The following is a 26,277-nucleotide window of genomic DNA, read 5'->3' as shown; positions in this document are numbered from 1 at the left end:
AGGAATCTCTGACCATGGAGTGAGCATTTTCACAGCGGGAGCAAGCCTCACGCCAGCAAATAATATGTTGGCTGTCTTTCGCGATGTCGTAATTCTCCTCTTATGGTCTATTTGGAAATGAGTTACCAATGCACGAGGGGTGGCGCTGACAATTGAAGGGCGCAGATTATGTCAGTTGTCTTCAGGGTAGGCCTAATGGAAGACCCTTCTACTACAGCCTTGCATCAGAGAAGGCGCAAGTTCAAATCTAACTATAACTCACACTGAAAGTTTATGGTGACCTTGACTTATCAGGCGACAATAAAAGCGATTTGAATGACAACCCATCATACAAAGCGTAAGATCCAATCTATCTAGCTCATACTGATTCTTGGACGTTTTCGGTGACCTTGGCTTATCAGGCGGCAATAAAAGCAATTTGACTGGCATCCTATCACAGAGCCCAAGAACGAATCTAACAATAGCTCACATCAGTTCTTCTGAGGTTTACCGTGACCTTGACTTATCAGGTGGCAATAAAAGCAGTTTGACTGGTACCCCTTCAGAGAATGCATTCTGACGAATAGAATGACACTAATTGGTTTAGGGTAGAGACGTTGGCGACACAGGAAAGGAAGTTTGCCTTTACCACTGGATCATGAAAGGCACTTCTACTGGCGTCCCATCAAGGGAAGAAACAACATGGAATCCCGGAGAGTTTGGTTTGTCTGTGGTTTTGTCCGTTTGCTTGATTGACTGACTGATATTTAACCTCGCACTCACATTTTTACCTATACGATTACGGTCAGTTTTACGGACAGAGCAAACCACACGAACCTTGGAACGTATAATGAACAATTACATGCATGCAACGACAAGCGTTCTTAGACTGCGCAAATGTTCACATGACACCGCAAAACACATGACGCAAGCGTTCTTAGACTGCGCAAATGTTCACATGACACCGTAAAACACATGACGGTGTGAGCGGAGAAAACTACATATTCTCCGTGAAAGGCTGGCTTTGAACCCGCGCCTTCGGTTTCCAGCCGAGAAAGGCAGGTCTTGTGCTTTTGTGTCGGCTTCTAACAGATTTTGACTAGACTAGGTCACATTATTTCGTCTTAAGCCAAATAGTTAAACTCAGGAATTTTCCACTTTTATGGTGTTATATATTTGATTTATTTGACTGTTGCTGAATACCAAACTTTTCACTTATACGATGGGTTCAGCTTTTCTTGGGTGACGAAGGCCGCGGAACGGCCAAAATAAACGAGTCCTTCGTGTAACAGTGGAACAGGGATTAGTTTCATTTCTTCATCGTGCATTTGCCTTACGATAATTTGTACGTCACTATTACCATACCATTGTCATACATATGCGATTATCGTACATGTACGACATTTTTGTGAAACTGGATCCACAGCTATACAGGCATATACATTTGTGTACTTATCTCAGCGAAAGCTAATTAGTCTGAAAAATAAAATTCATTAATCTATATTATGGCCGTTTTATGCTGGGCTCAAAAACATTTTCATTAGGCCTATACGAAGGAAACCATCGTTATGGTGAGAGAAAATCCATGACCATCAGCTAGGGCCCAGGGGCCGGTTTCATGAAGCTCACTTAGCTAAATAAACCCTTAACTAGCATGGCAACGTATGTTGTAGAAATATAAAGTGCACTTAGCTAAGGGCAACTTAACACTAAGTAAGCTTCATGAAACCGACCTCAGTTTCACAAAGCGGCATATGACATTTTTTTTATTTTGTACATTTGTCGCACGATACTTTGCATGTCACTATAACTTATCATTGTATGTGCACTTACCGTATATGTACATATGTTAAACTAGGCCCTGATCACTGGAAAACCTTCCCGCGTACGACCGGGAAGGAAAGCCAGCATGAGATGGACTTGAACTCACAGCGACCTCTTTGGTGAGAGGATTCTGGGTGACGGAAGGCTCGAAACTTAAAGCAGGACTTCCAATGAAAGCATTGAGAGGAATCAGATTCTGGACATAGTGCGAATCAATAAAGAATGAGGTAAACATCGTATCTGCTATTCATAAGTTTATTTATCAACAGTGGATTTGTTTAAGACATAAAATTTGAAATATGAAAACAAAGACACAACCCGAGGACTGATCGGGTGTTGGTAGAATCGCACAGGTAAAGGTTGTGTACTAGGAGTCATGGTTAACATGGGGTATGAGCAAGTGAGAAAAAGAAATCCAAGAAGACGGACTTTGAAGTGGAACACATCAAGGGTACTTTTATACATTTCAACAAATCAAAACACTTAGACTTCTGAGTATACGACGCAGAAAACGTGACCTCTTGAAGGCAAAAAAGCGTTTTTCAAACCATTTTTTTCTTCCTTCTTTTTGCAGAATTAAAAACAAAATTACATTCTACGCACGAAGCCGAAACTAGTAAGAATACAGAAAATCTCGAATTTCAGCTGAGGCTGCACAGACAAGCAATTTTACAAAAAAATAATTTACTGAAAAACAAAAAACAAACAAAACGATAATAATAAAGGCGTCAATGGCCGGAGCAAAACTAACCAACTGGGTTTAGCAATGCTATTACAGGATAAATTGAAGATACATAATAGACATACGTGGAATTAAGAATTGGTCAATTTTCAATATAGAAAAAAAAAACATACCGGTACACACGAAATCCTTGTCTGGCAGCTTTAGAAGGAACGGCTCAGAACAACAAAAAAAGATCAACAGGTAAAAAAAAAAAAACACAAACTGGATGGAACATGATTGGACCCAAACTATTACATTTATCTACAATATTGGCTAAATTGGCCATGACAGATTTTAACTTGAAAAATGACGGTGAAGAGCTGTTTATATGTGTGAATGGTTTGTAACATTTCACTACGGAACAATCACACGCACATGTTACAACGTCTTTGTTCAACGTCACATTCAACAGCTAAGCCACATAAACTATATATATCATGTATTTTATGTAACGTCAACTCTTCACAGCATCAAATGCATCTACGAATGTTACAAGTAAACCTAGCAAAGGTACCAACAAAACTGACATAGGGTGAAAACATAACAGAATATCATGAATGGGGAAGTTAGTCACTGATTAAGCGTCATTGGTCGAAGGACAGGACTTTGGTAGCGAATCGCTGAACAGTATTTAAAAAAGTGAAAGTCATGGAGGACAGGGGATCGCAGGGAAAACACAACGCACACTGCATGATGTTGTCAACATTATTCACACGTGATAAAACCCAGCGTCCATATCTTTAACATCGACGAATAGACAATGGGTAAGCATACGAAGGCTACACACTGCAATCTGCTACATACACAATATGTCTCCAGAGGAGACAAGAAAAAGAAGGAATGGTCAAATCTGATAGTTTCAATGAAAAGAGATGCCGAGCTTTGAATATGTCCAATATGACTCACGACGTCCTTATTCTTTCTCATGGTGTGTCAAACGAAGAAATTTTTTCACAAAAATTGGAACATCATTGAAGACTTACTTTATTGTGCTAACTGCACGGCGTAGAGGGCCTAGTCACGCATAAGCGCCGAATTAATATGGTCCGTGATATAAGCTTACATGGAATACCGATTGAAATTCTGATGTACGCAAATCTGACATAAGAAAACCTGCACTCGAATATTCATGATACACCATTCCACCGTAAAGCAATGTACTTTTATAACCACAAAAGCCTAGTCACTTAATTTTACGTCACAGCAAACGTTCAGCACGCAAAATACTGTTATATATAGACAAAAGGCAAGTTCTTCGGCTATTCTTTAAAAATTTTACTTTTGCATATGGAATGATAAATTCAACACATCGCCAGAAATCCTTCCTCAACTTATGTGTATTTTAAACATTTTACATGACACTAGATATTTCACAACACCATACTGATCTGAAGATGTCCTCGACTACACATTCATTATCAATACTTAATGTATATGAACTGATGCAGAACGAACATCTACGTAGCTTTTTGATATTAACAGCACTGGAAATATATCAGGGAATCTATGTACACAACACAGAATATTGACAACTTGACATTATCATTTATACACACCTATATGACCATGTCAACATCATGTTGACATTATAGACAGGCTATATTACGATCTACTTGCAAATATACAGTTTCACACTAAGCAACATACATATACGGCATCCAACAATAACGTGTATAACATAACACAACTGGAATGGATTATTTTGACAGTTCTGGTCAGACCATTGAAGCATGGTGGAATAATATTGATAACAGACATTGACATTAATATAACAACCGTTAGTATAAACATAGTCTGAAGTCTTTTAAACAGATGCATATATATATATATATATATATATATATATATATATATATATATATATATATATATATATATATGTTGGCGACATGTTACACAAAGGCCGTGGATAGAATGTTTTCCTGGTTACATCCAATAATAAAGCCAAATGTAAACTTAAATGCCAGAGAATACCGAGGTATTATGACTTGATTTTCATGTGGATGCTTCCAAACATCTACTTCACAGTTGGTGCCTACAGAGGCAGACACAACTGGCAGGTTTTGGAGTTAGAAGATCTTCCGGAAGATCTGAACCGTCTTCCAGCCGGGAATAGCTAAAGCTGTGAGAGTAAACACGAAGGTGGTGAAGGGATTTGGGGAGTAACAATTCAGAACTTCATTAAAACTATCTTCTACAGCCCAACAATTAGCCTACTTTGGTCAAAATCCCTAACTGTATAAGAGCCATCTTTATTTATTTAATAATTCGTCGTCAGACTGGTGCATGAGGCTCTGCTGAAAAAGTTTACATTTGTATGATAGCGGTCAGTTTTATGCGTGGAGAGAACTGGAGTGTCCAGTATAAACTACCGCTCTTTGATAACAAACCTCCTGACTTACAACCACTGCTGGCAGAGTCAGAAATGGAACTGTGCACACCACCTCACTGGACAAAAGTTTGACAGTTACAGCTACAGTGAGCAAGCAGTTAAACATCCCCCTGCAAAACATATACTTCACGGCTGTTGGCAAGAAAGAGTGAGAAAATTTGTCGAATTATTACAGTTCTAGTATTGCTTTATCATAAATCTTGTATCCTGGAAAAACCTGCATATATTATTGCTACAATCATCTTGGGAATGAATCCATGCATCAAGACATATCTACATGTATACAGCATAGACAACCTTAGCTAAATCTGGATCAAAAAGTAACTTCAACAGGAAATATATGAGTTCTTAAATTACAACAACAACAAAAAACAGTATTCACAGGAATGTCATAGAGCTGGAAAACCCTTTTTTTAACAAGTAAAAATGGCAACATAATCGCCTGAACCCAAACACCACATTACAATTGTCCCCTGTTTTTTTTTCTACCTGTATTATTTGCCTGTCATTTTGTGCTACAAAATTTCAGACCTTTTTTTTTCCATACCTTTTCTGAAAACTACTAGCTGTCAACAGCAATGTACATGTAGGTTAAAAAGTCAAAAGGCATGGTGATCTACTGAACTGGTTTGCTCAGCTTTGTGCATATTAGCCAAAAAAAAACACTACCAAGCACCCATGTTTTTCATTGACAGTAAAAATATGAAAGTACTAAAAGTTTCTTCAATCAGGTTGTTTGATACGATGTATTTTGGACTTACACATATACTATACATATATCAGCAATTTCTCTCCGAATTTCTTACAAGATGTCCTTTTGGCAGAAGTGGGTGGAAAAACATTTCAAAATAACAAGACTGCCATTGTATGACAGACAAAGGTGCTCACCAGCCCTCTACAAAGGGAAGCAAATCTTCTACCCCATGGAACACAGGCGCCCCCTGGCTGAGTAATACTACGAACTATGGTTATTCATAATCATGTGTACTGTTACTTAAATCACTGATAATGTTACACAAGAGGGCAGAGGTCACCACTGTTCCAAAAGGTACACATGTGTGTATAAGAGTTGCTTCCCTTCTTTGAGGAAAACAAGCCCTTTTCAAAGACAGAATACATGCAAATCTCGTCACAGGCCTCAGCCTTATCAACCATGAACATGTTACGATATACAGTTTTGACATTTTTTTCACCCTGATATTTTTTGATAAACTTATAAACCTGGCAAATATCAGACCATGACTGAAAACTGGAAATCTGAAGCTCTTTAGATGTGGAGGTAAAAAGGTTGGTCTGAGCATACTATGGCCAGGCTGTAATTCATTGTTCTTCACTGTTTTAAGTAACCAGTTATGAGTACATGTAGATGTACAACTTTATTGTTGTCTGCCATAAAACAGTAACACCTGAACTTCTCTATACAGTTTTCAAATGAGCAAACAACACAAGAAGATGTTTTATATTCTTCAAAACTACTGTCATTTGGCAACAATACATACATGTACAGACACAAGCAAACTGGTTCCAAACTTCCATCATTGTAGTGTCTTTCTGTTAAGCTTCTGGAATTAAAACTTTTCTAATCTAAATTTAACATGTAGGATCCAAAATAAATACTGAAGTGCAGAATCATCCAATCATGTACGTGTAATTGACAGTCTGCGCAGTTGTGACATGAATGTGTCAACCTGGCATAAAGCAGGAAATGATGCACCCTAACCCCTACATAACAAAGAAAAATCAATGAAAAAGTCAAGGTTTGTGATGTCACTCACAACTTCCTCCAAAATTTAAGGAATGATGTCACGTTTGTAACTCCAGAAAATAGTGATGTCACATGCATGTAACTCCACAAAAGCAGTGATGTCACATGAATGTAACTCCAGAAACAGTGATGTCACATGCATGTAACTCCAGAAACAGTGATGTCACATGCATGTAACTCCACAAAAGCAGTGATGTCACATGCATGTAACTCCACAAAAGCAGTGATGTCACATGAATGTAACTCCACAAAAGTAGTGATGTCACATGCTTGTAACTCCAGAAACAGTGATGTCACATGCATATAATTCCACAAAAGCAGTGATGTCATATGAATGTAACTCTACAAAAGTAGTGATGTCACATGCATGTAACTCCAGAAACAGTGAGGTCACATGCATATAATTCCACAAAAGCAGTGATGTCATATGAATGTAACTCCACAAAAGTAGTGATGTCACATGAATGTAACTCCACAAAAGCAGTGATGTCATATGAATGTAACTCCACAAAAGTAGTGATGTCACATGCTTGTAACTCCAGAAACAGTGATGTCACATGCATATAATTCCACAAAAGCAGTGATGTCATATGAATGTAACTCCACAAAAGTAGTGATGTCACATGAATGTAACTCTACAAAAGTAGTGATGTCACATGCTTGTAACTCCAGAAACAGTGATGTCACATGCATATAATTCCACAAAAGCAGTGATGTCATATGAATGTAACTCCACAAAAGTAGTGATGTCACATGCTTGTAACTCCAGAAACATAGTGATGTCACATGCATGTAACTCTACAAAAGCAGTGATGTCATACGCATGTAACTCTACAAAAGTAGTGATGTCACATGAATTTAACTCTACAAAAGCAGTGATGTCATAGGCATGTAACTCCACAAAAGTAGTGATGTCACATGCTTGTAACTCCAGAAACATAGTGATGTCACATGCATGTAACTCTACAAAAACAGTGATGTCATAGGCATGTAACTCCACAAAAGTAGTGATGTCACATGCTTGTAACTCCAGAAACATAGCGATGTCACATGCATGTAACTCTACAAAAGCAGTGATGTCATACGCATGTAACTCCACAAAAGTAGTGATGTCACATGCTTGTAACTCCAGAAACAGTGATGTCACATGCATATAATTCCACAAAAGCAGTGATGTCACATGAATGTAACTCTACAAAAGTAGTGATGTCACATGAATGTAACTCTACAAAAGTAGTGATGTCACATGCTTGTAACTCCAGAAACATAGTGATGTCACATGCATGTAACTCTACAAAAGCAGTGATGTCATAGGCATGTAACTCCACAAAAGTAGTGATGTCAAATGCTTGTAACTCCAGAAAAATAGTGATGTCACATGCATGTAACTCCACAAAAGCAGTGATGTCACATGAATGTAACTTCACAAAAGCAGTGATATCACATGCTTGTTACTCCACACAAGCAGTTTGTAACTCCACAAACTAATGCTGTGTGACTGCCGGGTGAAGCTATCACTGTGAATCAACCAAGATTAATTCAAACACGGTCCACATGGACAAGGGAATGATGTCAATTAAAATGGCAGAAATATTCCTACTGACTGAATGTTTCCATTAGACACTGTACCACATCTACATATAAATGTGTAAACATGCATCACATGTGCACAGGCAATCAATCATCATATACGCTTATAAAATCTAACAGGTGCTCGAAAGTTTACAACTATAAATGTACAATTCATTTATATATATATATATATATATATATATATATATATATATATATATATATATATATAGCACTTGACTACATGGGCACACCTGTAATACCCTAACACTGATCTTTGACATTAGCAAAAGGCTATGCATGTCCATTTCACTGGTAGAACAAATATGTACATGTAACAATGTGTTTAATTGATCATTTTAATCACAGTTTTACTGGTCCTCCAATCAAATTTTCTCTGCGGTTCACGTACCGGTTTGCATCACCCCGTGAGAAAATCTAATGGAGGTCAAGTCCATGTACAAGTATACAATATGGTACATTACTTCTCCGTCTAAAACGACACAATTATTAGATTGAAGCATAAATTTTCTACATTTTCCATATTATATATCAAAAATACACACGCCGTTCCAAAATATGCAAGAACAAGTCTTTTTCCACATTTCAAATTCACTAATACATCCTTAAAGTGAATAGACAATCAAGCACTGGTTTATGCTTGTATTGATTATTAAGCACGTTCTTTGTACCCAAAATGTTCCAATTCAGCACCCACAGAAATTCCGTTGTCGTTATTACACCACATCCTTGCACACATAGTCACTAATTACAGGTGCTTCTTCAGCACAAAGCCTTTGACCAAAGTGAATACCAAGCAGAAATATTACAGTCTTGTGTTTCACCTGAACAGGTTGTCGTATTCCAAGAGTATAAATTCTACGATGCGGTTCTGGAAGACTAAACTGACGGCCATGTTGGGTGCCCTGAGCTCTGGCCACAACAAAGTCGGCCCAAACACGATGGCCAGATTGTGAGACTGCATGCGGTTCTCCTTACTCTGCTCAGTCACTCTGAAACAGACGAACGATGACTGACTGACTGATTGATTGATTAACAGGTTCACTGATGAATTTAAGTAACTAATTAAACAATGGGAGACTCGAGGACGAGCTACATAGAAGGTCCAAATGACAGTAGAACCCATCGATTTCTTCTGTGACGTTGCAATGCGTATTTTATGTATGTCTGTGATGTAACAAAGGAAAGACCAATGAGTTCACAGCTTTGGATTAATTCAGTGATGGAGCTTACAAGTACATGTATATGTGGCTGCCTGGTGAATTAGTTAGTGGATATATTAACAGGTCGAGTCATTAAATGGCTGCTTATGGCTTACTGAAGAGCTGTCAACTTAGATTTGATTGAAGAGGTGAGATTAATCTTTCTGCTCCGGTCCATGGCAAACTGGTTTAGGAGAAAATAGTTTTGTGTATTTTAAATGTATTTTGGAAGCTTTTGCTGGCAAGTTAAAAAATATGTCTTTCTTACATGAGATGACTACATCCTACAACATTATCATGACACATTTTGCCCCTCTTCCAAAATAACAAATTCACAAGCTGTTTTCCAAGGGCTTTCAAGACTTTGAGAACGCTTTAACCCCTTTCAAGGATTCCAAGGCTGGAATGTCAGTGCTATAACCAGCATAAGGTCATTCATCTGGAAGAGCCAGGAACAAAAGGCTGTGTAACTGTGAATGCCAGGTATTTCTACAAGTGCTTTGAACTTGCACAGAACAGTAATTATATCAACAAGTAAATTGTAACACGTCTGCTTACTTATAATTTCAGCTGAATGATTTAAATATAAACAGTGATGTTTTATTAACAAATTTTCATGTTGGACAAAATGGAAATGTATATACTGTTAGTATTGTTATAAAGGGCCTCTGGGAAGAGCAAACTGTACATTTTGACAGCCTTTGAATTTAATCATTCATTCATTCATTTATTTATTTATTTAATTGATGTTTTACATTGCACTCAAAAATATGACATCGGCCAACATTAAGTCATGTATGTGTGAGGAAACCGGGGGAACCCTCAACCATCCGCAGGTTGCTGTCAGACCTTCTGATGTATGACCGGACAGAAATCATTCATTCATTCTACATGCCATACAGCTGGTGTTTTGGAATATGTTATTTAGTTATTTTATTGGAGTTATATGCCATACTCAACAATATTTCATTTATACAACTGCAGCGAGCATTGCGATGGGAGGAAACAGGGCAAATATCCACTACCATCCCCGAGTTTCTAGCAGGTCTTCCCACGTAAGGCTGGAGAGAAAACCAGCATGAGTTGGAAATGAACTCTCAGCGACTGCATTAGTGAGAGGCTCATTGTGCGACATTGTGCAACAACCAAGCTAACCAGTTTGCCAGGAAGGCCCCTTATGCTCTTTGGATACTCTGACATCACAACAACTGTTTACCACAGTAAATACAGCCTTTAATGTTGGGACTGGTCTTACACATATAACCCAAAAGAAAAATTTGACTTGAATAACATCCACAAAAATCTAGGCCTTATATAACTATAAAGAACAGCCAGGTGAGGCAACAATTAAGCTTTCTCTTACATGAAACAAGGCCGAGGGGGTTAGCACACCAGCAATGGCGCAATGAACCAGGAGCCTCCCACCAATGCAGTCCCTGTGAGTTCAAGTCCAGCTCATGCTGGCTTCCTCTCCAGCCTTACATGGGAAGGTCAGTCACCAACCTGTGAATGGTCATGGGTTTCCCCCGGGCTGTGCCCAGTTTCCTCCCACCATAATGCTGGACGTCGTTGTATAAGTGACATATCCTTGAGTACAGCATAAAACACCAATCAAATAAAGAAATCAAATAAATCTCGCATTAAAAAGGTGTGAACAACTACAGAACAGTGTGTGCACATAAGACAAGAGTACTACTCACTTTTTCAGGTGTCTGAACAACAGCCTTATAGTCTCATAGTTACATTTGGGAAGGGCATTTACAGCTTCTTTAAAGGCTCTCAGCTTGGCCGAGCTCTGGGGAACCTCTATAAAATGAGAGAAACAGATTATTCATATTGTAGATGATTTTGAAAAGGTTTCAAGGTGGTTATATTGTGACATGTCTCCATGGCAATAAATTAAGAGTGCTAGTATTTCCTCATATATTAGTAGCCTATCGCACTTGATCCATTTAGTGGATCGCAAAAGTTGTTGTGTTTTATTCTCATAAAATAATGATAAAAAAAAATGCCCTCAGCAATTCTCCTGAATTCTCAGAGAGGAAAAGAGAAATCAAGTGTCATTAACATAACCAAGGTTCTTAATGCCTTTACTCAAGATTAAAATTATTCATTTAACAACAAACAATGTTTTTTTTATTTCGAAAATTGAGAGCAACTTTTAAAACCATTCATATGTTCAAGACCACAAGATGTAGCACTACAGCAAAACCAGTTTAAATTGGTGTCATATGTTCTAATCAGTAATATTTTGCTAATACCTGTATATATGCTTGGGGTTCAATGTTGTACATGTCATTTGATGTGTGTAGATATATATATTATGTCTTCTCACGATAGGGTAAGTCCATGCCGCCAAAGTGCTGCCACCACTGAAGTACCATGCCAAAAACACCAGACATGACACCTCACCCAGTCACATTATACTCACACCAGGTCAACCAGTCATTTTTCCTCGCTTTAACCTCTCAGTGTTGCATACAAAGCGAGATGGCAGCAAACTACCATTTTCTTGGTTCGATCCTGGGCCAGGACTTGACTTTGAGGCAACAACAACAACAACTGGGACAAGAACATAATATATTACTAATATCTGTCTTAAAAATATGAAGAATTACAGCACTTACGAATGGCATCCACAAATCTGCTGTAAGAGTCAAACGGGAACAGCGGCTCTTTGAGCTCTCGGAAGAAAAGTTTCAGGGCTCCGGTGAGGACGTTGATGTCCCAAACGTTTGGGTCATGAAAATTGTAAGTTTGATCTGAAAATGAAAACTTCATTTGGTGATTTCAACGTTACTGAAAAACAATGAAACGCCTCAGACTTGTCCTGTAATTTGATTTGGTAAAATCATGAACTGTCATGAACTGTTCAGAATGAACAATCGTTTTAAAAACAGACAAAAAATTGGAGCCAGATAACAGACTGCTAAAGGCTATAACGTAGAACGTCTGAGTCAACATACCCAAGACAAGAGTAGGGCTTATCTTAGCTTATTAACTTGATTCTTGTGTTACATAATAACGGAATGTTCAGTGACTTCCACTTGTGTGGTGGTGGCCAGTGTTAGAGGTTTACAAAACCATGGTGCTTGGTTTCAAAAGAAAAGACAAAAAAAATAATTTAACAGTACATGTAGTTATTTCAGAAGAAGGGTCGAACGAGTCCTTAACGACAACAGCAATTTTGTTCTGATGTGTTTCGTGAGTGAGTCAGTGCTTATGGTTTTAATGTACTTAACAATTTTTCAGTCACATGGTATCGAAGGAATCCTTAGAGTGCATGTCATGTGCCTCCTTGTTGCAGGACGGATTTCCATCGCTCTTTTATCTAATGCTGCTTCACTGAGACGCCTTACCGAAGGCAGGTAAGCCGCCCCGCCCGAGCCATTATACTGATACGGGTCATCCAGTAGTTGCACTATCCCCTTCATGCTGAACACCAAACGAGAAAGTTACAACTTCCTCTTTTGAGTTCTTAGGTGTGACTCGACCCAGGGTTGATGCAAGATCTACCGCTCCAGAAGCGGACGCTCTACCAACTGTGCTACTGGGCCGATCTGATGTGTTTGGGAACTATATAAATCAACTTTTATTGTGGAATTCTTATGATGCCATGAGATAATCCACATTAAAGACAAACCAGAAACATGAGGCTGCAGCACTTGTACCTCAGGCATTTACCTACTACAGGCAACAGACAGCTGAGATGATACCATCGGAAACAGCTGAGTTCTCTGGTTACAGAAATAACTCGCACATGATTGGTTAAAATTGATAAACTGGCAGCACCTTCGGATTTCCAACGTCCAGGTTCAAGCTCACTTGAACAAAACAGTATAAAAGTTTTTTTTTTTAAAACTTCATGTGGGATACTTTATAGCTGAATGTACATGTATACATTTGGTCTAATGTGGTCTTTTTTTTTTCAAAGAACAGAACTTTGGCATGTAACTGGCCAACTTTTCCATGCCATGATGGTGGTATAGACGAGTTGTCTTCTACCAATGTATTAAAAGACTAACTAAAACATTGGCACTGGCCCCCAAAACACTGGCAACTACTGATTCTTAACAAGTCACCATGAACAACGATATCTCTCAGGCTATGGCAAAACTGATCAGGGAAATCAAGGCTTCATTAAGAAACCAAAGAGTCAGCACGGTCCTGAATGGGATGGTATGGGTGGGGAGGGGTGGGGAGGGGTGGGTGGTGGCAGGTACTGATGTGCACTGGATCTCCTCTGAACTGATACAGGACGATGTAATTTGCGTGATGCAATTCACAGCTTGACAACTCTCCGATATGTGAATGACATGACGACAGGATTTATTCCTGGCAACAGCTGAATGGCATGTGTCCGAGAGGATGTAAAACACAGTTGGGGGGAGGGAGGGGGGGAGACAGGGGCGTGGGTGAGAGTGAGGGTTTGTGGGGAGGCTGACACATCCAGTAAAGGTTCCCTGAATGTGGGTTGATTTTTGTAAAACCATAAAGAGTTTAATGAAGCATGCTTCATTTGATATTAAGTTTAAAATCATATGTACTCATCAGATACCTAGTATTATCGGGTGGTGGTTGGGGAAGTGTGTGAGGTAAAAAGGAGTACTGCATTACCTAATTAACTTTAATAAAAGCATGTGTTGTATTTAATTACATGTTATATGAGGTTATCAATATGTTTTTTTTTTGGTATGAATTCCATTAATGTGAAAAAAATAAAATAAAATGCTGAGCATGTGTGTGCTCCATTCGATTTACTTGACACTTAACTGACTCTATGGATATGTAATAAAGAGTATTCTACTGCATTGTAAAATATCCAGGCATGTGTTGTCAATTTAATACGCTTTTCATTAAATTATAATAGTTTGCAGACCCCAGCAGAACACTGATACTGAAATTCCCACACTAAAACATGCACGTATACATGTATATGCCAATATGCATGTATTAATTAGATAGGAATTAGAAAGTACACTAAATGACCTCAAATTTCGTCCATGACTAACTTGCCCATTTTTCCTGATTCTGAGAGTTCTATTAAAGTGCCACTCTGGTCAGAATACAAATTGTGTAGAAATATTACAATGTTATGAAAAAAATCCTACGGAGTAAGCCTAACACCATGTTTCAATAGGATTTTGATGAATAACACTATTTAACCCATGTAACTGAATATTCCATGAAAAACAAATTCTTCGGCTGTGTCCGTTAAATTTTCCTGATGTGACGTGGTAATATTCCCTGTATGATGTCGAATCAGGCAGATGTGACGTTGAGTAAGGCATTTATGCTGGGATGACGTCAAGAGCTTTCGAAAGGGTAGCGTCATTTGTGGATATACGTCAGCGATCGTCGTGTGTTCGTAGGTGACATCACACCAGGCAAAGTGGAAGGGACAGAAATATTTCGTTTCCCTATACTCTGATGAAATCGGTTTTCATTCACGGCAATATTTTCACAATTTAGGAAAGTCATTCAGATTATCCCAGTCTTTATCAATTCACCCTGCTTTTAAGACACAGATGTTTTGACACCAAAGAAGCTCTTTAAGTTTTGAAAGGTGTTTTGAGGTTTACTAGAAACATGGGATGATGGATGTACCTTGATCTACCATACATCTCAGTTTCTGTAATCTGATTGGTTAAGAGCTGATGGACGTACCCTGATCCACCATACATCTAAGTTCCTGTAATCTGATTGGTTGAGATTTGATGTACGTACCTTGATTCACCATACATCTAACTTTCTGTAATCTGATTGGTTAAGAGTTGATTGACATACCTTGATCTACAATACATCTAAGTTTCTGTAATCTGATTGGTTAAGAGTTGATGGACGTACCTTGATCCACCATACATCTCAGTTTCTGTATCTGTGAGGCATTCCCACTCACTCTGTACATGCCATCATGATTGAGTCCTGTAACAGATCAGGGCCATTAATACATGTACATTTAGCTACATGTATTTGAGTGAATGAACGATTATGGCTTAATGCCACCAGCCAAATCCAGAACGCAGACATCCAGGTATTTGCCATTTTGATTGCAAGTACCAACATGCCTGACTTGCAGGGACATGGCAGTGAAAACATTGTCTAAATAACATGGGAATTAACACCAACTCAAAAATAAACACAAAAAGCTTCAAGTACAAAGCTAGCTGTCCTTGACGTTCATAATTTACATATGATGTGTACATTAATTTCCAGATATTATCAACCTTAGTTCTCAGAATATGTTTTACCAAACGTTGTTCCTTTCCTTATATCTTCCCAAGTTTATCTTTCACCTGGTCTTCTGCTAGCCACTGCCTCATGTGAGTGATGTGCCTGCATGAACAATGTAAGCGTGGGTATCTGCAAATTCCCTGTCTAAGTTTGGGATTCAACCTCCACACCACTCCCCACCGAGGAGAATAGTCTCACTCTTTCCATTGTAGTGAAAAACTTAAGCATGAAACATGTTAGCAGTTTCACCAGGTTTGTATGCTGCAAACATTTTAGATTTCTATGCTTCTTCAAGGCTTTTTAAAAGGATTTTCGAGGCTCAAAATTCCCAATTTCCAGGCTACTGGGAATAAATATTCTACATTTACACAAGCATGAAGCATTGTAAAATGACAATAATGGTTTGAGATTTCCGTGCATTAACAGTGCATAAAGCAATTTCAAAGATATTGAACAACAGATTTCCTTAAAGGAGTGAGGGCATACTACATAGGTGTAGAGTACCTGGGCGGGTTCTGTAGTCGGAATTTAAATGCCTTTCCCAGCCCAACTACAAATAACCATCCTTATTTTCCAAGATTTTCAAGGCTTGGAAAAGTTACTTCCAGGCTTTTCAAGGCTTGGAAAGCTTACTTCCAGGTTTTTCAAGGTTCCATATAAACCAACACAGAAAAACCCTCCTGATGTATATCTCCTGACCAAGCAAACAAGGACAGCCTGCAGTAAACTCGTACTGTGATATATTCAATTCTGGCTGCTATGGAAGATATGGATGTATAAATTTGGGTTTAACGTTTTATGTAACATCATACTTAACAATTTGGTGCCAAAGACACCAGGCATGACTCCCCACCCAGTCACATTATAATGACACAGGGCAAACAAATCCTATTTCCTTGCTCTAACCGCTCAGTGCTGAGTGTCAAGTGAGGTCACAATAAGTACCATTTTTACAGTCTTTATGACCTGACCCAGATTTAATCCTAGGTCTCCCGACTTCACGACGGACACATTTAACAATTTGAATGCCTGGTACACTGACCTTGACCTTCTATACAGGAGATAACATGCTTGATAAAGAAGGGTACAGAGGCCCCTTCCTTCTCACACAGCTGCTTCAGGTCACATCCAAACACCACATCTACAGGGAAACAAAGAAGAAAATATGTATTACTTGTCAATCTGTACATTAAAGATGTTTCGAAGCAAAAATTAATGACCAAATCTGACCATAATTCATGACTTCTGGTGCCCAAAATGACAAAATTTGAAGATCAGCATTGCACAATTTCGTAATGTGTACGTACATGTAGTTGAAAAAGTGAACTAAACTCTGCTAATGATCATTCATTAGACGGATAAAGATATGCTAGCATTAATACATACATGTACACATCAGTATATACATGTACACATCAGAACATACATGTACACATTAGTATACACATGCTGACGCTTAGGACTTTTCATGAATTCCTCCGCAATTTTCAAAATTAAAGAATCTGTTTTTCTCACAAGGCAAAACAAGGCATTAAAAAATGCCATGCAAATGATGAAACTTGCTTCATGAAATATGTAATTATAAATGGTCGCAAGAGGAAATAACTAAGAAAACTGTATATTACGTCCAGATTACCTTTTATGATACCTTTCTCCTTCAACACTTCTGGACTAGGTCTTCGGGTCATAAAATGAAAGAGAATATCTCGTATCCTTCTTTTGCGTTCCTGCGAGACTGTCTCCTCAGTTGACACCGATCGACTTATACCTGGCAAAAGTAACGACAACGTCAGGAAGATGCAGCAGATGACATGATACCATGATCCCTGGCAAATTTTATATTTGTACAAATCTGTACATATAGTATATGTCAAATTTATTTTACTTGATTACTCATTCTATTTGTGCTATACTCAAGAACTTCTCTCTTTCCTGCGCGACAGAAACCATACAGGCATGTACACCACACTTGGTGGAAAAAAAGTGAATTTTCAACAAACATTCGACTGCTCAAACAGCCACATGAGTAACGCTAATAAATGTATAACAACACAATGAAAGGCCCCACAAAAGTTACAGACAAGGAATCTACAACACCTCTGTACCAGGCTGGGTTTGAAACCATACATCATCTATCCAATTACCCTAATTACCAAATCTCATTGGTTGGATTAGCCAATTTCAAGGCTTCACAAATTGAGTGAGTGAGTGCTTGGGGTTTAACGTCGTACTCAACAATTTTTCAGTCATATTTCAGATGACGAAGGAATCCTTAGGGTGTATGTAATATGCCTCCTTGTTGCAGGACGGATTTCCACCGCTCTTTTATCTAATGCTGCTTCACTGAGACAACTTACCGAAGGCAAGTAAGCCGCCCCGCCCCAGCCATTATACTGATACGGGTCGACCAGTGCTTCACAAAAAGTATAATTATATCAGTCAAAACAGAATAATGCCTTCAGAATATGACTGAAAAAATACCTTGCGAAAATGCGTTGAAGAATTAGAGTATGCCAAATATTTCTAATGCTAGTATATTCGAACAAAGCCACCAAGACACAAAGTCAGAAATAGATCCACCTGAAATTCAGCTTTAATTTGTGAGGTTACAGTAATGAGTTAATATTTGCTAAACTGATCAACTACATAACCCACTCAAATCAAAATAATATTAAATGTGAAGATCGGCATACAAAATGACAATGTGCACCTGTTACATTATTACACTGAGGGACAGGTGAGAGAAAGGCATTTATCCTGCAGACAAAATACTCCTTTTTCATTGCAGGTAGGGGACGTGTATATTCTTGTATCCTACAAAGTCAAATGTGTCTGCTGAGTAGGTTGTCTCCCTTAGTTTTGTTGTGAAAACAATGTTCCCATCTCAGAAGCAATTCACCTACACATCCGTTTTCTGCACTGAATTGATGAGTCTTTTGCAGATTAACTTCACTACATGATTACTCATTGACAGGATACAGAGCTATACGATGTCTGTAACCTTCACATGACGATTACTGACACCATATACTTCCATATCCTATCATTGAGTAACCAGGTAACTAATACTATCAAAGGAGGGACGAAGCATGCGAGGGATATATCAGGTGAGGGACGATTCCACAAAGGGATATATCAGGTGAGGGACGAGTCCACAAAGGGATATATCAGGTGAGGCATGAGTCCACACAGGGCTATATCAGGTAAAGGACCAGTCCAGACAGGAATACATCAGGTGAGGGACGAGTCCAGCAAGGGATATGTCAGGTGAGGCATGAGTCCAGACAGGGACATATCATGTAAAGGACACGTTGAGTACGGTATATATCAAGTAAGGGACAAGTCCAGGAAGGGATTTATCAGGTGAGATATAAGTCCAGTAAGATAAATCAGGTGAGGATGAGCTCATTAAGGGATATATCATGTGAAAGATGAGTTCAGTAAAGGGTTAATCAGGCGAGGATACATCCAGTAAGGGATACATGATGTAAGGGACTGAGTGTTGTTGTTATTGCCCCCTACCTGAGCCTCCAGGTTTCCCTTTGGTAGACTTTCCCCTCTTCAGCTGATTAGGTTCAGAATTGACAGGTGATTTCTTCCCCGGGCTGCCGTTCAGGTCTGTGGGTAGCTCCACACCCTGTCTCTGTAACAATAGGTTCTACGTCCTTATCACATGACTAACTAGAAGACAATTTCACATAAGAAAATTCCCACCATCACTACAGAAAAAAGGGACAATGCTGTGAATTTCTTTCCTATCAATTTAAGAGCGATAAAAAAATCCTGGATCCATAGTTCAGTCGTCCACCAAACTGGATTTGTCCTCATGCACAAAATTTTATAAATGTCAGCAAAAGCATACTGTAACCAGCTTTGCACCCATGATAAGATGATTTTAGGAGATCAGGAAATATTCATTTATTTAGTTGACTGGTGTTTCACGCCATACTCTGAAAAGAATATTTGTTAATGTTGATGAATCTTTCACTTGTACGATGACGGCAGCCAGCATTATGGTGGGAGAAAAGCAGGCAGAACCCAGGGGAAACCCACGACCATCCATAGGTTGCTGCAAGGCCTTCCCACATATGCAGAGGAAGACAGTATGAGCTGGATTTGAACTCATGTTACGGCAACCCCCACAGAGTTCCCTGATCATTGATTGATTGATTTATCTATTTATTTGATTGATTTTATCCACTGTTCATGAATATTTTACGATTTTATGATGGAAGCCAGCATCGAAATTCTCTTCTCTGTTTGGTTACTAAAAGTGAAAGTGAAAGTCACTCACGATCCGCTCCACCACATCAGACAGGGTAATGTACCAGTGGTGTATCCGTGAGTTGTCGTCAGACTGCAGCAGGTATTGGGTCAGGTCCTCACTAGACCGTGCCGTCGTCAGCTGACGAGAAAATATGGCAAACTGTGTTATTTATAATCAAATCAACCTGTAAAAAGTCATATGAAAACCTGCAGGAAAACCTACAAGGCAAAGAATGCGAAAGACACAAAGTAAGGGCTGGTTCTCTTTTACAATCGTGACATGAAGCATCAAAGATTTACTATGATGGACACAAAAGCCACAATATACAACTACAAACAGTTCAAAAATGTGTGTATACAAAAAATATAAGACATAATATGTTGTCCATGAGAAAGTAATTAATTTCATTTGATCATGAAAGTCCTATTGACTTTAGAAAAATGTTTCAAAATCTGCTTGGAAGGCGCATGTACACGCAGGATGAACGAATGATCGTGGGTGATAACATCACTTAAGCAATGTTACAGCCATATAGCGGAGATAACTTGCTTAATAACAAGGAGATTCAGACAGAAGACGATATCCTACCGCAAAAACGTGACTTTCACCTCCAAAAGCAATATTTAATCACCTTTATTTGTATCTCAAAATGCACTTTTTTTTTTAACTAATTTTTAGAGCAAATACTTTAATAAAAAGACCAGTGCATGAGCTGTTGTACATAAAGTCGACAATTTTTGAACTCACCAGTATCACATTTTTCTTGCTGGACAAGTCTTTGCCCCCAAACTCTACATTAGCTCCGTGTAAGTTGATGATGAAGTCGGGCTTCCCATGAGGGGACCCGGCACGGACCTGCGAGGCCTTCTGGTCCTTGTAAAATACCAGGTTAGACCCGGACAAAAGCACATATGATGATGTCCAGTTTTTCCTAAAAAATTAATTTAATTAAGTTTGGTACAAAGCATTATGAATATCGCAAATGATGGAAAAAAGGTATGCAGTACATGTGTATCTTAATGCCAATGTGACCGTTTCTTTACAATATTCATAAGCATGAAATGCCCTTGAAAAAAAACTTGGTCAAGGTTGCTGAAGTGTGATAGAGTTTTATAAATTGGCTAAACAAGAGTTGAAGAAATAACACATAAACAAGGGGGTGGACAGATCTGGAGGGACTGCAGTTAAGAGGAGCTCTCCAGCAATTCCCTATTTTATGGTCTTGGAAGCTTAGCTTTTGATAAAAAGTCTGATATGACTGAGATCAACTTTTCTCTTACTTCAGTCTTTTTCCATTCTCCATGACCTTGGTTTTGTTCAGGAACCTGTCCTTCAGATCCTGAATAGAAATCAAATGAAATGGAAACATTACAATCCTAAGCAGAACACAAAGATCTGTTATTGAATATCAACTCTTCCTAAATTTGTAGCTGAAGAGAACTGGTTAAAATTTTAGAAATTATCTATTTAACTGGTGTTTACTGCCGGCTAGAATCCAACAAAAGAATAAATGAATGGTTATTGGTTAACGACGCACTGACAAATATTTCAGCCATCGTGGCAACAACAAACATGTACATCTGCGAAGCAATCCCACCTCTAGGATACGCAAACTCCACCGTTTTCACCGTCATTCCTATTTAAAGTGGAATGTGAGAAAATGGTCGCCATTTTACATCAATCCAGGTGAGGTGACATGATTTATACATACACCTTGACAAATTTGATCTCAACTCCTCACATAATTTTAATTTTCATTTCCCTGGCATTTGTTGCCACACTGAATCATTGTCACTTCTGTACACAATTAAGGCGTAATCAAATTTATATTTGATTGCGGAAAATGAAGTGTCAGAAGTAAACTTCTGCCCTCTGCCAGAAATCCTGCAAACCCCGTGACCTAAAGCTACAGGTGAGAGTTAACTTAAACTGTAGATTTTAGCCTGCCATTTTGTTGGGACTTAAAGACAAGGATATTGCACAACACTACCAAAGATGTTTCCAATTTGGAGTCTGACATTTACAGAAGAATGGTGAAGTCTTGTAGAAGGAATGAATGGATGAACGCCTGGAGTTTAACGTCATTACAATTTTTCAGTCATATCACAACAAGGAAAGTCTGGTAGAGATAAAGTCTTTCATATCAATACAGTCATATGTACTCTGTGCTAACAAAAGTGGCAAAACTTCACCATTATCTGTATGTATTCATGAATGATTTATAAATCAAGTCAAATTGTCAGACTCTACATGAACATGACTGTCAAAATCACACCCACTGGTGAAGATAGAAAAAACGACTTTTATCTTACACACTTATGTCTTAATTCAAATTCTTATCTTTAAAGGTTAAGTGTAGCCTAATTATAAACACTTGACATGACCTGAAGGATTTGCTTCGATCTTTTCAAATTAATAACATTTTTCCTAAAGGCAAAGATTTACTTATTTATTTATTTGATTGGTGTTTTACGCCGTACTCAAAAATATTTCACTTATACGACGACGGCCAGCATTATAGTGGGAGGAAACCGGGCAGGGCCCTTAAGGGCAAAGAAAACACGAAGCACACAAGTAGGTCTGATGAAAGTCCATTAAAAATGCATGCCCACCAAAATAGTTGGATTTATTTTTTTAGAATTTTTTTCAAGTCAGAGAAATCCAGTTTAGTAACTGTGGATGCTATGGATAACTTATCTGACCATACTTGGACCAGTGACGACGCATCAAGGTTTTGCCGCTTAACACACATATATATTGCTTAATTTCATCATTTTAAATGCATATACATATAGATCTGGACCTTGAATTGAGCTGTTTCAAGGAAAGAATATGGGTGTGACGTCACTGATAACCTCTGAGACACTACACACCGCCGAAGATTCTGATTTCTTAAAACTTTTTTACTCAGTTGGAAAATTTCTAAAAATATAACCAACTATTTTCATGGACATTGTTAAATGGTCTTTCACTATTCCATTTAAATGCCTATGAAATCACTAAATTGCTAACTGATATTTATATCGAATTATTACAGTCTGATAGGTCAAAGTGGCCTACTTATTGGAGAACATGTCAGTTGGGTAAAAAGAACAAATTAATGTGCACGGATTATTTTCACATTCTGCGCTGAATTTAACCTGTTAATCCCAAACCCAAATTCATACATGGGAAGGTCTGCCAACAACCTGCGGATGGATGTGGGTTTCCCCAGGCTCTGTCCCTTTTTCCTCCCACCATAATGCTGGCTGCTGTCGTATAAGTGAAATACTCTTGAGTATGGCGTAAGACACCAATCAAATCAAATTAAATCAAACCAAACCCAAATTTAAAAGCCAAGTCAGGAAATACCACATTGTTAGAGCAGAACTATGGGAGTGAGTGGTAAAGACTGAAGTCATTTCTTGACGGAAAATACCATGTTGTTAAAATGGAATGGCAGTTAGTGGTACCGACTGAAGTGATTTCTTGATGGAAAATACCATGTTGTTAAAATGGAATGGCGATTAGTGGCAATGACTGAAGAGATTTCTTGACGGAAAATACCATGTTGTTAAAATGGAATGGCAGTTAGTGGCAATGACTGGAGTGATTTCTTGACGGAAAATACCATGTTGTTAAAATGGAATGGCGATTAGTGGCAATGACTGAAGTGATTTCTTGACGGAAAATACCATGTTGTTAAAATGGAATGGCAGTAAGTGGCAATGACTGAACTGATTTCTTGATGGAAAATACATGTTGTTAAAATGGATTGGTGGTAATGAATGAAGTGAACAAATAAATGTAATTATCATGTCATTTGTTTAACGAATAGGGATGGTTTTCAGTCAAATTCTTTTATCGCTAAATGTAAGGGAAAAAAGGTCGGCAAATATTGCAGGATCACATTTACTATAGCATAAGTTCAGCAAAAAGTTATTTAGAGTAGACAAATGATGGAGAAAATTGAGGAGGTCAATGTTTGCTGTGTTCCTCTGGAACAAGGTAAGACAAGTGGTCCTTAAGTAAATGTCAACAAAGCTTGTGTAAGAAGTCACATGATACATGGACTGTTTTTACCTTCAATGACAAAAGAGTTCGAACTCAAAACCCCTCTATTCAAGTGAATGGTAATGGCTCTAAATAAATGTGATTAGGTGATGGAAAATACCAAGTTGTTAAAATGGACAGGCAGTGTGTAGTAACAACTGAAATGATGGAAAATATAACATTATTAAAATGAAATGGTAACAACGGAAAAATACCACACACTTGTAGTTAAAATGAAATGGGAATAAGTGGTTATGACTGAAGTGATAAACTGTGGAGTTGACCAGAGGATCTGTCCGCCACCAAGGGGAAATAACTCTGAATGAGCATGTACAAACTGACAGACCAGTAGCTCCTGGTCGTTATCGGTCCTCTTGGCAACTGTAGGCAACTGAGCCCTATCCCACAGACTGCCCACACGGCGAAGGGACAGCTTACGCACCTGAGACAGGGGAGGTAACTTTTACAGCACTTTCCATGTAAGATTATATCTATTGGATCGTCACACTTTCTCATAGTCTCAGATTGCTCTGATGTTTAATACGTTTAGCAAAAATATTCTTCGGCCAAGGATGCCCCCAAAACAATGTCAGAGGAATTTAAGACAAACAGTACCCATCAAAAATGTCTGTATAAGTCTGCATGTTCCTTATATTTTCGTCTGTCAAATTATAACAACAACAACATCAACCACTTATTTCCTAGTTTGCATAGGCCCGGGATCCTTGGTGATCGATATTCAAAGTGACCTGCTGTACTGACAGCCTTGACATATTTGACAAGGGCAATTAACTGCATCGGGGTTTTAAATGGAGCCTGCTCTGACATTGGTTTGCTGGCCATCCTTCGCCCAACAAAATTTTTACCAAACCTGAAGTCAGAGCAATTTTGGACTACCTTTCTTCTATAAACTTCTATAATCGATGAAAATGGCTCACTCGAAAAGGAATGTACCCCAAATAAACAAACAGAAATTCAGAAATTTATTTTCTTACTGGACTCACTTCTGAACTCCATGATCACACCTTTTTTAATGTTCTACCTGCTTCAGTACTTGACAAAAACATACAGAAGTACAGAGCAGATGTACTTAAAGTTGACATAAATCAGAAAAAAGCACACATGTCAAAATTATGCTCCTACCTCACCCATTTGCCGTACTTTTGTGAACTGAGGCAGTGTACGGCAGTAATCCTCTATACATGTAGGCAATACTAAACAAAATATACCTTATCTTCACGTTAGTCCATCAATTGTAAAATAACTGTAAATATTAGTCTCTATTCAGCATCATACTTCACCATAAAGCTTACAAAGTTAAACAGATGCAAACCTTCTTCAGAAGAAGGTTGGTTAAAAGGCTGTTTTTCATATTAATTTTGTTAACACCTTCATTAATAATCTTGAAACTAAATAGTTTAAAAGATTAGCAGAAAGTCACTCGGATCACTTGCACATGATTCACATCTGTAGGTAAATAACACTAATACACACTTTGCCACTCATGTGCAAATGAGCAGTAAATATGGCAAATAACCTCAAATTTCACCCATGGCAAAGTTGCCCATCTTGCGCCATTCTGAGAGTTTTATTTATTTATCTGATTGGTGTTTTACGCCGTACTCAAGATTATTAATCTGAGGAACCTCTACTGAGGTTTGTCTGGAAGGCAGGGTGATATCGTACTGGAGAAAGTTTCAAAACCCAACAGCTGAAATTAATTTGTCTCCAAAACTGAACTTTTAAGTGAAACTTGGTGTACATGAAATCTACACATGCTATACCTCGTACTACCTTGACACTGGCAATGATTTTACCTCATACAGGTATTTCACACCACAGTGAACCACCCTTAATTTTACTGAACTTTACACCAACTAATCATCAAGCTGAATAAACTGAAGAACTTATCAAAAATAATTAAAATGTGTGATATAAATACTGACAAACCACATTAAAAAATTTCGTAAGTCTTGACAAAAGAAATATACCATAAAATTATTATAGCCAATTCATTATAATCCTTCAACCTTCTCGCAAGGTCTGCAAGGTGTTTATTCAAGCATACTCTGAAAGAATTATTCTGTGCACGCTGATAAAATTATACGTTTTGTCAAGTCTGAAATTGGCCTATCCAACCCATGTAGTGTAGGAGATTGACATGTCGCTAACAGTTAGAAACAGATTAGACTTACCCTGGGGAAGACGGGATTCACGGAGGTCTGGCTCCCTGAAGGAACTAGGTCCTTCATCTCAGATGTGGTC

General features: G+C 38.3%; 1 protein-coding gene across 2 annotated transcripts in view; it reads right to left on the bottom strand.

Annotated features, from left to right (window-relative positions):
- Positions 1 to 8,494: 8,494 nt before the first annotated feature.
- LOC135477500 (rho GTPase-activating protein 15-like) overlaps positions 8,495 to 26,277 on the bottom strand; it is a 48,857-nt gene continuing 31,074 nt past the window's right edge. For both annotated transcript variants that reach the window (XM_064757621.1, XM_064757622.1), the window contains 11 exons: positions 26,208 to 26,276; positions 21,261 to 21,319; positions 20,728 to 20,911; positions 20,008 to 20,118; positions 19,236 to 19,356; positions 17,350 to 17,481; positions 16,756 to 16,854; positions 15,327 to 15,404; positions 12,107 to 12,241; positions 11,180 to 11,285; positions 8,495 to 9,269 (listed from right to left, as the gene is read on the bottom strand). In XM_064757621.1, coding sequence (XP_064613691.1) covers positions 9,098 to 9,269; positions 11,180 to 11,285; positions 12,107 to 12,241; positions 15,327 to 15,404; positions 16,756 to 16,854; positions 17,350 to 17,481; positions 19,236 to 19,356; positions 20,008 to 20,118; positions 20,728 to 20,911; positions 21,261 to 21,319; positions 26,208 to 26,276 — 1,266 coding nt within the window. In that variant the 3' untranslated portion in view covers positions 8,495 to 9,097. The remainder of the gene's footprint in view (positions 9,270 to 11,179; positions 11,286 to 12,106; positions 12,242 to 15,326; positions 15,405 to 16,755; positions 16,855 to 17,349; positions 17,482 to 19,235; positions 19,357 to 20,007; positions 20,119 to 20,727; positions 20,912 to 21,260; positions 21,320 to 26,207; position 26,277) is intronic.

Source organism: Liolophura sinensis, chromosome 11 (genome assembly GCF_032854445.1).
Source record: "Liolophura sinensis isolate JHLJ2023 chromosome 11, CUHK_Ljap_v2, whole genome shotgun sequence".
Lineage (NCBI taxonomy): Eukaryota > Metazoa > Mollusca > Polyplacophora > Chitonida > Chitonidae > Liolophura > Liolophura sinensis.
Note: the sequence above shows the minus strand (reverse complement) of the source record. Positions and strands in the feature narration are given on the sequence as shown.